Genomic DNA, 15675 nt, shown 5'->3' with positions numbered 1-15675 from the left:
GCAGCTTTATCATATTAAGCAATAGACTGCTGTATCATAAGTGTTCCTGACTTGAAATCACTGTAACCCTTACTGGGAGTAATGGATTGAGCCTTGCTACCTATCAAATCTCTTTATGTTAGAAAGTTTACAGTTTCTTACGGAGGATCTGAGTTTAGTTCTTCAGTTTCAATGGTTTGGTAAACTGAAAGGAGAAAAGTTGACCTAAACGCAAAACTTAACCAACAAATCTGATATTTTCTTAGTCCAAAAGGGGCCATAATTCTCGCAAAAAGCAGGATGGAGTTATGTTTCTTGCTGTTCAGCGTCAGTTTTTGATGGTGAACGTGTGTTGCAACTTTTGAAGCAATAGCTTTGATAGTTTAGGAGAAAAGCTGACCTAAACATAAAACTTAACCAGGCAACGCCAACACTAACGTCGACGCCGATCAAGTCATGAGATTCTTTTAAATCAAAGTACTGAAAGTACAGAAAGGCTGGCTACCACAAAACACTGAATGAAAACTGTGCGGGAAAGATGTTTGCAAAACCTAGTTTATCGGACGTTAACATGGGTTCAAGAGAGTAAACTATAGTTTACGCCAGTTATCTTGTGTGTTCGTTCGAAAATTTATGTTAGTATTCGATAATCCTAGTTTTTCGACCAAGAATGTAATTATTGGATAATTTGATTGCCGAGAACCATTGTTTACGGACGTGAACCTATGTTTACGACCATGAACTTGGGTTTACGAGCGTGAACCTTAGTGTACGAACGTGCACTAAGCACTTTTTACTTTAAATCTTTCAGTATTTGTCAGAATATTTAAAACGAATTTAGTATAAAAATAGCCTAAAAAGGTATAATGTCGTCATTTGTTTCTTCTCACGTTACTGTGGCAATTCCACGCAGCGATTACGTTCAATAGTACCTATAGCAAATGATCTGAAAGAATAGATTCTTAAAACTTAAGCCCTAAATATAAGACCTGACATAACTCGTATCACTTTAAGTTCATTCTAATTGATATTTCATATTTCTTATTTCCCATGTTATGTCAGGTCGTCGAATAATGCGCAGTATAACTCATATCGACGATTGTTTCTCGGACCAGCGTTTGTTTAATCAGCTACTTATAGACCAGGGTCATAATCTAAAACGAAGCGGTCAACAGTGTTGAGTTACGAAAAAGTTCCATTCATGCGGACATTTCATTCATACAGGCGAATTAATTTACCATCATTATGTAATATTTTCTAATGTTATCTAGTATTTACCGTTAGAAAGAAAAAACACTGTTATAACATATTTGTGCAAATAGATATCTTGAAACAGGTAAGTTTAACAATCTCTATACAACTCTATGGCAAAACTGATAAACGTGATGGACTATTTGAATTGCGCATGAAATTATATTTTGTGTTGTCAGTCTCAGCTTCTGTTGAACTTTGTGGAAACTCGATATATGGTTATAATAGTCTGGCGAATATCACCAGCCTAAAAATCAGATGGGCTTAAAACTAAAATTATCATAAACTTTTAGATTATATTTCCCCTACCCCCATTTTTCACGCGCAGTTATTGTACAACAATTTTTTACCAAAAAAAACAAAACAAAAACAAAACTGTTTGTATTTTATTTTAAGGGAAAATAAATTTCAATTTATATGTCATTTTCCGATTCCATTCCTATTTTTATTCCGGTTACACGTGTAAACCTGAATGCATGTTACACACAAACTGAAAGCGAAACGAAAAAAATGATGCTTCTTATTAAACATTTTACTGCTCGTTTCCTGAAATATTTTTAAACAAAAAAAAATATAAAATTTCTTAACTACCAGGTTCATTTCTACGCTGCGGTGCTATGAAAATTAGGAAATTTTAGCACAGTTAAAACATTAGTCTTTTTTTCCGCGTTTTTCAACCTAGTCGGTAGTATTTATTTGCAACCTTTATTTAACGGCTTTCTGCATTATTAAAAAAAACTGTCGTATTTGGTTTGAGCCCGTTTCAACTGTTTCATATATCGTTAAATACAATTTTCCCCGGAATCCGAAGATATTAGTTTGAGCCCGACTACAGCGCTCAATGAAGTGAGAAAGTTGTCAATTTCTTACTTAGAGCATGTGCCTACTTGTCGACAGGTTGTGTAAGCAGACCGCCTGTTTGTTAGAGAAATGGCGTAAACACAACACAATCAAAGGTTATCTAATAATGCATAAGTACAATTATTTATTCATTTCCGTACACTTTTAACTTCATGTCGTTTTGACTGTGCATATTTCGACCAGCTTAAAATCAGAATTAGCCGGGAATACTTATGTTTTGTTTTGTGGTTTTACGCCCGTTTTCGTCAATATATATTTTTTTACATTATGAGCACTTCACGCTTTTTCTACAATAACTTACAACTGCCCCATTGAATATTATTAGTCACGGATAGAGTGACCAAACGTATGATCGCTCGGCTCCAACCCTTGTGTCATTCGGCCCGACAAGGAGTGGGGGGGGGGGGGGTGTGTGTGTGTGGGGGGGGGGGGGGTAATTTTTGACTGGGTGAATCAGAAAAGAGACTATTTTCTCAGGGTTAGTTGTATTTGAAGTTTCAAAACTGGAATTATTTTAAAATCTTAACTGCACACGTTTGTTTACAAATGGTTCAAAATGTTCATTTAAAAAGGATGAAAGTTAACATTGTGGTAATGGTTGTATATACCGATGTTGAAATAGCTTGTAGCTCGACCCAATCGTATATTTTTTTTAATTCTGTGTTAAAAGATATGCTTGTATTGTTTAATATATGAAAGAAAGAACAAGCAAATATGATTAAAATTTAAAACATGAAGTTAGCAGTTAATTGTTGAAACGCGAAAGTTCATTGCTGTCACTACCCTCGCGTTTATTCATGTCAAATATTTACCGTTTTTTATAGCGCTGTTTTAAAACAGATTGAGCGGTCATGTTTATGGGGACCCGGGTTCTAAATTTTGCGTAAAAGTTTGGAAATGACACCGATCTTTCATATTTTATACTTCAGTTCATTCATTTCTACAACATATTGTAACTCTGGTGGTCCCCTCCATACATATCATCCGGTTTTGTTTTAAGCTAAAAAAGTTGAAATGACTACGATTTAGCGGCTATATCCAACTATGTTATTCACGTTATTCAAATTTGAATTGTTGTACACATACAATTGTAGAGTTTATTCATGCATAATTTGCGTATTTATATACACAGAAAGTAGATAGACATTTTTATACATTAATCGATTAGATTATGAAAAAAGCTCCCGAGCCTCATCTTTCTGAAATGACGCAGAATATCAGGGTAAAAAGGAAGCATTATTTTATTTATTCTGGTTATAATATAATTTGTTTTCGGTAAAACTAAGCTGTTGACGGTTATCTTCTAGGTAAAATTAAAATATTTATATAAAAAAATTAGGGGATGGAATGTCTTAGAGGTGAAATAACTACCGGAAGAATGTAAAAAGATCGGGGTCTGGTTTTTGCGTCTTGATACCACTTGTCTACTAAATACATTACTATTTCTGTTTAAAGTATGCACAGTAATACCCATTTGTCTAAATATCACCAACAAGTGGTCCCTTTTTTGCTTAAACCATTGAAAGTATTACATTTGCCGGTGGTCTAAATTTAATTCAAGTTTCATAGTTCTTGGTCAAATATGGCATCAGTTATTAAGCAGAAATTGCAATTTTTATAGTACCTTTATAGTTGAAACTAGAAACTACTAAGGGCCATAACTCTAATCTGACTGAAATTGACTTGCCGCATTTCCATATAGTGGTGAACATGTATGTGAATTTTTATCTAAATATTCCAAACCAGTTCTGAGATATAGCTCCGAATGACGCAGGGGATAATAAGACCAGGTAAGTATGTACTGGATACCTAGTGTTTATATGCCATGTTAACTAAATAAAGCTTACCTCTAACATTGCCCCCTAAATGAGGCCCGATGTGACAACCCCATTTAGTAGTTTGAATAATAGGATGTTTTCGAGACAGCGTGATAACTTAATGACACGTTGATTGTCGAGCTACATTGAATGTAATTTAATCACCTAAAATATCTCGTTATTTTAGATATTTGCTTATGTGAAGTGCAATACCTCATTGAACATACGTTTCATCAATATTAAATACTTTCCTAGTAATGCATTGATTAAGACGACACTATAACCATCCGTAATTATATTAGCCTTCCGTCCGTAAGTTTTCGGTGGTTTCCGTACAATCGGAATCGGCTATTTCCGTTGTTTGGGCCGGTCCGGCACCGGCCCGGTGGGCCGGGTTTTATTAATAACCATAGATCGTATACGTGGCAAAGCAAGGCTGTTGGAAGTGGCCTTATATACCTACAACCACTACACTCCTCTCCTCTCTAACATTGAAGGACCAGGCATCAACTGAACCGCCTATCAGTTTCTAGCCCGAGGCATCAACTGAACCTCCTATCAGTTTCTAGCCCGAGGCATCAACTGAACCTGCTATCAGTTTCTAGCCTCATCCAAATGCATGAATCCGTCAAACATCCTCGTCGCCATTGTAGTAAAATACCACAGACTCTACCGCGGATCGAACCCCGGACCTCGTGATCTGAAGGCGGAAACTCTAACCACGTCGCTAAAGGGTTAACCCAAAAGCAAGGTTGGAAGGCTGTTGGAAGTGGCCTTATATACCTATAACCACTACAAAGTGTATATGGCTCACGAACCCGTACGTTACTGCCACCTTTGCCTTCCACATGCTTCACCATTTGATTAGAGCTAGGCCTACCTTGCCTTTCAGCCTTGAATCACTAACAGATTTTCTCTTCCTTTTTATTTGGCTCGATTTTCAACAATCTGTTGGTAAAAAGCTGTAGAGCTTGCAGTACATAGCTTTATTCTGTTTGTACATTCGTAAACCGACCTGTATTGTATCTCCACGCTATGACTAGATACCGGAAAGGGCCCTTTTCGCAAAAAGGACTTAACATGATCGGAAAGGGCCTGCCATATGTTTATTATTGGAATTTATTTAATTATTTCTTCATATTTCATTATGACATAATAAAAGAAAATAAATTAAGAAAAAAAAGTTATCAATTTGTTATTTTTAAATGAATTATAGACAAAATACTAGTCATGACATAAAGCGCGCTGATCGGAAAGGGCTTAACATGATCGGAAAGGGCCTGTCACATGTTTATTATTGGAACTTATTTTATTATTTCTTCACATTTCATTTAATAAATGAAAAAGGAAATTATTTAAAATAAAAAAAATATCAATATTCGATTTTTAAATGAATTATGGACAATATACGGATCATGACATAAACCGCGCTGATCGGAAAGGGCTTAACATGATCGGAAAGGGCTTGCTATATGTTTATTATTGGAAATTATTTAATTATTACTTCATATTTCTGTTAACAAATAAAAAAGAAAATAATTTAAAATAAAAGATATATCAATACTCGAATTTTAAATGAATTATAGACAGACTACGTGTCATGACATAAACCGTGCTGATCGGAAAGGGCTTAGCATGATCGGAAAGGGCCTGCTATTTGTTTATTATTGGAACTTAATTATTTTTTTTTTTTTTTCATATTTCATTTAACCAATAAAAAAGAAAATAAAATATGAATTATGAAATAGCAATTTACGATTTTTAAATTAATTATAGACAAAATACGGATCATGACATAAACCGCGCTGATCGGAGAGGACCGGTCTTTGAATATATGCGGCGTAACAAACACGTGCCTCTGATTAGTCCTGATAAGGTATGATTGGATTATCACACCTATTGATTACATCAGTTAATCAGTATAATTGTAAACACACACAAGTGCCATGTGACAAATAATGTCTTTATATTATAAAATATTATAATTCACTTTACATATGTTGTACTTTGCTCATACCATGTTAATATAATGTTAATAGATGTATAGCCCAGTTCGATAACTGTATTTACCTCCCTTAGCAGAGTTTTTCCCCTTGCGCGCATTGACTTCCGGTGAGCAAATATTTCCAAAATGGCGGAGAATCCAAAGAAAAAAATAAAAGAATACCTGTCATCATTGCACTCCAGGACAAGAAGGTCAAAAAATCATAATATATAGCTGAAATTTTCTTAAAGGTACAGATAAGTCAAAATACACCTATAAATTGGAGGTACCATCCATGTTGTACCACAGGAAATCCCTACATCCAATAATAAAAAAAGTTACTAAATAAGCTAATTATAGTAACATAAAAGGGAAGTAATTAAAAAAAAGTTATTGAAAGTGAACAAAAGAAAGATCTGCCAAATAAAAACAAGAGCATTGCAATGCAATGCAAATGCAGAGCAATATACACACAAAACAAAGTCATATGACTTTGACCCTTAAGAGTGACCTTGACCTTGAAGTGAGCCATCCGAAACATGTGCTCTGCACGTCATTTCAACGAGGGGAACATTTGTATCAGGTTTCTTTGAAATCCTTCAAGGGGTTCAAGAGTTACAGAGTGGAAGGGAAATTGCTAACCAACAGACAGACAGACAGACGGACACAGAGGCGATAACATAATACGTCTCTTAGGGCGTATAAAAAGGAATCGAGATCTTATGGTAATACAAGTTATGTGCAAGTTTGGTTAAAATCAAATCATAAATGAAGTCAAAATACCGTATTTTCTCGAATTAAGGCCCCCCTCTAATTAACGCCCCCCACCCATTTTGGAGGGAAAAAAAAGTCAACAAGAACGAAAAAAAAATCACCTACCTCAATTTTTTAAGTCCACATAATAAGTAATTTACAATAAGTATCCAATGTATTAAGAACTAAACACACTTTTAAACAGTCCATGTACAGTAAGTCCAATCATCAATTAGAAAATTAAACAGTAAATCCATTTTTGACAGTTTTAATAACTTTTAATTTAAAAGCAGGCATATAAGCAGCGTGTCGAACCATTGACATTGTATATTGCGCTATTAGCTACCCGCATGTACTAAGGAAAATGTTATCGGAGTACACAGCTGCTGTTTGGGTCACGACATAATGTGTAATGTCACGAGCGTATCAAGAATTCATGAGGTACCGTATTTACATGCATAAAAGACACACTGCATTAAATTGGATGCCAAATAATTACATTTTGGGGGGGATTAAACAACACAGAAACACTTTATAGTTAGTGTGAACGATGTTTTTAATTTTTGTAAAAATTTTCATTTTTTATTTTTTTTCCGCAAATGAACGCTCCCTCTTTGGAAAATGTAACGCCCCCGGGGGCGTTTATTCGGGAAAATACGGTAGCTAATTTTGGCCCTTTCAGGGGCCATAACTCTGGAATCCATTATGGGATCTGGCCAGTTCAAAAAAGAAACCAAGATCTTATGGTGACACAAGTTTATGTTCAAGTTTGATTAAATTCAAATCATAAATGAAACCACTATCGTGAAGACAAGAAATTGTGGACGGACGATGGACGGACAGACGACGGACGAAGGGCGATCACAAAAGCTCTCCCTGTCACTATGTGACAGGTCAGCTAAAAACAGGCTGAAATTACCTGTCATTGATCTGCACCAACACAAAATGAAATATTATATCCGGGTAACCCTATGTGCTGTGAAGACTAAGAAACTCAACTAGGGCAATAAGAAAATATTTCATCAATTCCAAAACTTACTGAACAAGAAATAACAACTGGTCCGTACAAACCATGATTAACAATGTACAACAATAACAATAAATATGGGTTTTGGTGTTAAATTTACAAGACAAAAATGTAACATAAATTACAAAACAGACCATTACAAAATACACGAAAAAAAAATAAAAAATTTTATTGTGTGTGAAATAAACTATGCTCTATAAAACTGATATATGACATTTTTGTAATAGGTTTTTAAGTAGTTTCTGCCTTAAAAACAGCTGATGAAATTGGAATTTATAACTCCAGTTTTAATTTAAAGGGACATGCCTTCAGAAGAACATCACAATACAGCAATGACTGTAATGTATCAATAATCATCTGTGCAGACTGATCGCGTTCTGAACTGGTCACTACTCAGTCAGTAAATTTTCAGTGAACACTCCTTCGAATATTATTTATTTATTTGGGTTCTATGGCGCACCAACACAGTATAGGTTATATGGCGCCAAACAGGACTACAAATCTTGGTTTAACATCAAATAATAAGTGGTTTTGCCCAAACTGAATGATGGAACAGTAAGAAATTTATCAGGGTAAACATGATTAATGCATTTGGCAGCATTTCTACATATATTACTGTTTATTATGTTTTGGTATATAGATACTGGCATCATACTGCCCACAACATATGAAACTATTCTGTTACCATAGCCTGGAGATGTGTCCCTTTAAAGTCAAGTAAACTGAAACTGACAGTTGCCCTACTGTACATATCTATGAATTACTGTAAAAAAGAATTTTTGAACTGATCTCTTTGAAAAATACCAAGAATTATTCTTCAAGTTATAGAAATTCTTCCAGTTATATTATAAAAAACATAAAATGACGCAACTATGTCTCTTTTATCTGTAACCCCTGATTTTATAAAAAATATGGCCTATGAAAATAACTGTATTCATGTAAGAATAAAGAATGATATACACCAGTTTCACTATCATCTCTAGAAAGACTTCTATGTGTATTCCTTTGCATTCTTCTATACAAAATACCTTCTTAGGGGTGTACAAACAAGGAAGCAAATGTTTTCGACTTGTGCTTTAAGATAACCATTGAGCTTCTGCAGAAATTTATGCATGGTATATTAACCCTACATTAATCCAAATCTTGATTAAGTAGAGTAACCAAAAATACATGCTCACTGAACAGGACTGAATAGCTAGCAAACATAACAAATAAAAAAATAAAAATATCAAATGGCCACATATAGTATCACAGAGCAGCATAAATCAACTTAATATCTATTCAGTAATTCCAAGCACAGCCGACACACAGCCGACACATATAGTAATACAAGCATCGTTTGCATTTATACAGTTACTGTCAGCATTTTTCAATATTTAAATATATTATAATTTTGTTTACATGAAGAAAAAAAATAACCTACCGATTTCAGTCAGAAAAAAATAGAAAGGGAATGTTAACTTGAAGCACCTGGAAACTACAACTTTTCTCAAACAAACTTTCAGAGAGGACTGTGTTGAGGTTGATAGCACAATTCAGGATCAAATTGCTCAAAACTTGATCCCATGTATAAACATTGATCAGTATGATAAACAGTAAATGGTAATTCAGGTCTGGCAAATACACTTGAGTCAAACGCAACATCCTAGATCAAGCTAATATTCTAATAACCCTATTAAAATTCTGCTCATGCTGATCTACAGACCATGTGACTATGAGGTGTCACTTTAAATAAAACATATTTTTGTTGACTTTATATAAACTTTGTCAACTCACTTGACAACATTACTATGTGAACACAACTGAACTAAAGTGAAAACCAGTAGTTTCATTTAAATAAATATGTGAACGTAACTAGTGTTTTTTACATCATATAACTGTATATGTGTACATGAGTGGTGGAATGCAATACTTTCTTCCTGAAATGAGATCACAACACCAACCACTTACTAAACAAATGTGGTGGTTATAAGTTATGGTGCAGTTACAGTAACAGGTAAGGAGAAACTTTCATTGTAAAAATATTTATCATGCTCAGTGTAAATATGGCTGAAACTATGTTAGTTTTTAGATACAGCAAGAGTTAGAAAGATAATTAAATATGTTAGTGTTTAGATACAACGAAAGTTAGAAAAATAATGCATCTATGTCAGTACTCAAATGAAGTAAATATGTTAGTTTTTAGCAACAGCAAAATTTATAAAGGTAAAGTTTCAATGCTAGTTTTAAGATACAGCAAAAGTTGGAAAGATAAATTGACTATGTTGGTTTTTAGATACAGCAGTTAGAAAGATAAAGTACTATCTTAGCTTTTAGATACACAAAAGTTTGCAAGATAAAGTTACTATGTTAGTATTTAGATACAGCAAAAGTAAGAAAGATAATGTTACTATGTTGGTTTTTAGATACAGCAGTTAGAAAGATAAAGTACTATCTTAGCTTTTAGATACACAAAAGTTTGCAAGATAAAGTTACTATGTTTGTATTTAGAAACAGTAAAAGTTAGAAAGATAAAGTGACTATCTTAGTTTTTAGATATAGCAAACGTTTGAAAGATAAAGTTACTATGTTAGTTTTTGGATACAGCAAAAGTTAGAAAGATAAAGTTACTATGCTAGTTTTTAGAAATAGCTAAAGTTAGAAAGATACAGTTACTAGATTAGTTTTAATTAGATACAGCAAAAGTTAGAAAGATAAAGTTACTATGTTAGTTTTTAGATACAGCAAAAGTAAGAAAGAAAAGTGTCACGGTACGGACTTGGTCACATAAGGGGAGAATATGTGCCAGGCAGCCGGTTAGCTCAGTTGGTAGAGCACTCGCCCTGTAAGCGAGAGGTCCCGGGTTCGAGCCCTGGACTGACTGCACATTTTTCTCACCCTGTGACAAAATGTAAACACGTTAGTTTTTAAATACAGCAAAAGTTAGAAAGATAAAGTAATAACGTTAGTTTATAGATACAGCATGTTAGAAAAATAACATAAATATGTTGGTTTTTAGATACAACAGAAGTTAAAAAAGATAAGGTAAATATGTTAGTTCTTAGATACAGCAAAAGTTAGAAAAATAAAGTAACAATGTTAGTTTTTAGATAAAGCAACAGTTAAAGATTATGTTGAAACAGTAATATATGAAAGACTCTGAATATCATCAATGTCTAACACTTATCTTAACATGATATACATGACTAAGTGAAGGATGTATTGACTGGCAATACCAAGACCCCTACTGGTTATAGGGCCAAGTAAATGAAATGGAACATTTCCATCCTTTAACAAACGTATCTAAGAAGTCTGCTATTAAAAACAAATGTTTAATTGTTTTGTTACAGTGAATTGTTCTCTTTATGTGACCTTGATCTTTGAGCTATGGATTTGTGTCTTGCATATGACATATTGTTATCATGAATGACTGTGGCACGTTAATTTGAATATATATCAATGCATAAAAATGTTACAGACCAGACAAGAAAAAAAACTTAAATATTTGTCCATTAAGAATGACCTTCACCTTTGAACTAGGGATCTGAGTCTTGTGGCAAGATACTGTTTTGTTATGGTTGTTAATCATGCAAAGCTATTCTATTTGAACTGTAGACACTGGTACTCACCACTCCTATCACTGTATGCATTATTTTACAAAGTCAAGGGCCATATCTCTGGTCTGGCTGTGTGAAATCCCAATTAAAAGACCTGGTGCACAATTTCAAATATTGAATAACAATCTTGTGCAGCTTGATGACTCCAGGTCAAATACATTTTGATAGATGTACAATACAATTCGGATAGATGGTAGGACAGACACACATATGGACAAGGGCAAAATTATGTATCCCCACCCCAAAATTTTTGGAGGGCATAAAAATCCATCCATGAATGTCAAAATCATTAACCAGACAAAAATGGGATAGACAGAATGGCAGACAAGACATAAAAAATCAGCCCCCCAAAAGGGTTTTCATCCATTATTTACTAACAAACAAAGGAACATAGAAGAAAACATTTTAAGGCTTTTAATATTGTAACTTCTTATATTGCACTAGTGATTTGATAGCACTGAACAAATAATATTGTATTGCAAAATAAAAATAATCTGAAAGGAAATAAAAAAATAATATCTTGAGAAGCACTTTCAAAATTTGATTGAAATATGACTATAAGCAATAAACTGAAAATAATGCTGCACATAATAAATGAACAGTAAACATAGCAAAACAGTTACATATAAAATACCCTCATTACTTAACTACAAGACAGATGTAAAACTGTATGTTTAATATTTCTGCCCCTTATATCCACAAAACAGAACTGGCAATATATGGCTCTGGAAGACAACAATTTTTGCACAGTTTAAACTATGACAGCACTCTTCTACAAATAATAGGCCAAGATACCAATATGCAGAGCAGACAATGATATAAATCACAAATATTTACACTTAACACATATTCTAATGCAACACTTGATAAATTGCAAATTTCTTAACCTTTAGCCTGCTGGCGGCAAGTGATTCTGCCTTTGCGACCAGTGCAGACCAAGATCAGCCTGCACATCCATGCAGGCTGATCATGGTCTGCACTGTTCACTATTCAGTCAGTAAATTTTCAGTGAACAACCCTTCGAATAATAAATGGTATTGCCCAAATTGAATGATGGACTAGTCTATTTTAGAAATTAAGCAGGCTAATGGTTGAAATCTGACTTGTCCAAAGCTTAACATGAATATCTTACTCAAAAATGAATGGAAAGTGTTGCATTTGAAACATTTTTAAGTGTAACAGAGTTTACATCATCCAGATTGTCATGGAAACAACCTGTTTAGTTCTTTAACAAGAGCAGTTAGCGGAGACAGCATCGCTCGACTATTTCCATGCTTGAAGGCATAGCTGCAGCAACTAGAGCTATCACCGGTGTAAATAGTACCCCCAATGCAGATGACGAAGCAAGTCAACATTTTGTTTCAAATCCATTTATTAACAGTAGAATAAAAGTGCACAGAAACTCTAACCTGATATCAAAAGTTAAAACAGAATCTTAATTAAATCCATTTGGTAGACAGAGATAAAGTATATCAAAACTTGAAACTGAAGTTCTGAGGGTATTTCTTGCAATATTGGTGTTAAGAGTTATGGCCCTTGTGTCATATGATGTGGGTGATGATGACGAACAACTATTCTAAGCCTGAAGCATACATTAACCATGCGGATGCCAGCACAGAAGTGAGTAGGACAGCTCTTCATAAACACAGATTCACTTAATTCTGCATCAGATAACTGGACCAGTCCTAACAATGATCTGTCTCATAGTGAAGTAAATGGTAATACATATCATAACGAAAAAACATAAAAAATATAATCTACAAGTGAAATGTTGATGAAAACCTATTTATCAAAATAGTATCATTTACAAAAATATCAGTTCACTCAGTATTTCAATGTGTTACCATGTACTGAGTGATATACCAGTACCCAAACACTTAATGCTGGGAAAATACAACAGCTGCAATTGATTCAATGTGAATAGAGGTCCTGTGTTTACAGAATTCAATGTAAAATGAGGTCCTGTTTTTAAAGAATTCAATGTAAAATGAGGTCCTGTTTTTAAAGAATTCAATGTGAAATGAGATCATGTGTTTACAGAATTCAATGAGCAATGAAGTTTTCTGTGTTTTCAGGATTCAATGTGAAATGGGGTCATATGTTCACAAGATTATTTTGGAAATGAGGTCTTATATTTACAGGATTCAATGTAAAATATGATCATGTTTATAGGATTCAATGTGAAATGGTGTTACGTGTTTACAGGATTAAAAGTGAAATATGGTCACATGTTTACAGGATTCAATGTGAAATGGGGTCATGTGTTTATGGGATTCAATGTGAATGATGTTCTGTGTTTACAGGAATTATTGTGAAATGATGTAACATGCTTACAGGATGCCATGTGAAATAGGTTCACATGTTTATGGGATTCAATGTGACATGAGGTTATGTATTTATAGGAGTCAACAGGCCATGTGTCTAAAAGATTGCACACGAAATATGGTCAAGCGTTTACATTATTCAATCTGAAATAAGGTCCTGTGTTTCATGATTCAATGTGGGTTTTTGTCATGTGTTTACAAGAATCTATGTGAAATGGGGTCATGTGTTAATAGAACTCAATGTGAAATGTCTGTAACAGATCATAATCAGTTGTTTTTTTGTTCTATTTAGTTTTATGCATACTTCTGGTAGTCTATTCTGTAATTTCACCAAGATCTAGGGCTCTGCTGCTAAGATCTAGCACTGTATGCCATAAAAAATTTGGCTAGGACAATATGTTAACAAAAATGTTTAGCAAGTTTGTTCAGAAAATAAATTTTCTTCTATACACATCATGGTGAAACTATAGTCAGGTAGCAATCACAAGAGCTTTACTTAGATTCTGAGTTAACTAGATTCAAACACGGAATCATTTCTTTAAATAAATTGCACATATATAAGCATGAGCAAATGTATAAATGACTTCAATAAAAAAATTACAATAACAATTAAATACAATAATCCTTAAAGAAAAATAACTTAATACAACATTTCTAATGAAATCCAGTTTACACTTTGGTACATTAAAATAATGTAACAAACAAAACTTTAAACCCAACATGTACATAAAACCATTGACTGTTTGTTGTCATCATATATAGCATGTAGAAAATAAATTATCCAAACAAATGTTCCCAACCAAATCAGGTCTAAATCATAGTCAGGTCAAATGACCTGGGGTATTGAAATTTAAAATGCAAATTATGTAAACCTTTTAACAAGGTAAATGAACAATGCACTCTGCTAGTTTTCCAACGAAAATACATGTCTAACCATTACCCTGTTTACATTGAAACTAATCTATTCCCTATATCCCACTATCTACCTACCTGTAATAATTCTGCCCACAAAAATAAATATTTCTCTGTTGTGCTGTCTACATGAATATATACAAGATTTCTAACAAGTATATGTGTTTGTTTCCAATGATTTTAAGTCTAAATCTCTTTAAAGCTTTGTTTACACACACTAAAATTTTACTTGCTCCCTGCATGCTGTAAAATCAAATATTCATAAACTGAATCTTGACATACTTGATGATTAAAGACTACTGAAACTACTTGGGGAACCAAATCATAAGAATCTTCAAAAATAATTTAACCTAGCATGCTCTTCAACAGCCTGGTTCCTTGTCTTGTTCTATGAATTGTATCCCAGCATCCTCTGTGATTGCCTGGTTCCCCACATAAAATTATAAGAATCTTTAACTAAAATTTATCCTAGCATGCTCTTCAACAGCCTGGTTCCTTGTCTTGTTCTATGAATTGTATCCCAGCATCGTCTGTTACTGCCTTGTTCTATGAATCTGTGACCACAAACTGTATCCCAGAATCCTCTGTGACTACATCATCATCATCATCATTGGTTGGTTCCATGTTTAACAACCTCTTGTGGGCTTCCTCTTGATCTGTAGAACAGAAATAATTGGGACAATTAAAGTTAAAAACAAGCAGACGATCATGGCCCTAAATTGCTTACTTGAATCTGCCATCTTAAACAGGTAGCGAGTCATCATAAAAACATATCTGCCAAATCACTTAGAAACCTGGCCAGCAGACTAGGGAGACAATTTTCAAAGCTTTCAATGCAGATTTCCATGTAAGGTAAAATAACTACAAACACCTGGTCTACCATTTTTTGTGACAAATCATTATAATTTGAACGTTTCTGTTGCAGAATTTGAAATATTTTCTTAGAAGGATGCTGTTTTGTTCAGTTTTTCTATGAATGATGTCAGATCACACTTGCAACCTCAGAAAAAGGGTCATCATTGATATAACTATACAACTAGAAATGTGTCCATGGGACACAGATGCCCCCACTACATGACATTAGTCAGGGGCCAGAACTCCTACAATACTGAATGAATCCGGACGCGAAACCCCAGGTGCACAACTACACATGCTGACCAACATTCCTGTA

At 33.9% G+C, this 15675-nt stretch overlaps 1 protein-coding gene and 1 non-coding gene across 2 annotated transcripts in view; one reads left to right on the top strand and one right to left on the bottom strand.

Moving 5' to 3' along the window:
• The first annotated feature begins 10462 nt into the window (after positions 1–10462).
• On the top strand, positions 10463–10535 carry Trnat-ugu (transfer RNA threonine (anticodon UGU)). Its single transcript has one exon. It is a non-coding gene; the product is annotated as a tRNA-Thr (tRNA).
• Positions 10536–11667: 1132 nt separating this feature from the next.
• Positions 11668–15675, bottom strand: part of LOC123556359 (PDZ domain-containing protein 8-like) — a gene marked incomplete at its 5' end in the record, with an annotated part of 56638 nt that continues 52630 nt past the window's right edge. Inside the window, one exon of the mRNA XM_053544422.1 lies at positions 11668–15160. Within this exon, the coding sequence (XP_053400397.1) occupies positions 15051–15160 (110 nt within the window). The remainder of the gene's footprint in view (positions 15161–15675) is intronic.

This window comes from Mercenaria mercenaria, chromosome 5, assembly GCF_021730395.1.
Source record: "Mercenaria mercenaria strain notata chromosome 5, MADL_Memer_1, whole genome shotgun sequence".
In the NCBI taxonomy this organism is placed as follows: domain Eukaryota; kingdom Metazoa; phylum Mollusca; class Bivalvia; order Venerida; family Veneridae; genus Mercenaria; species Mercenaria mercenaria.
This window is presented reverse-complemented; position numbering and strand designations above follow the sequence as displayed.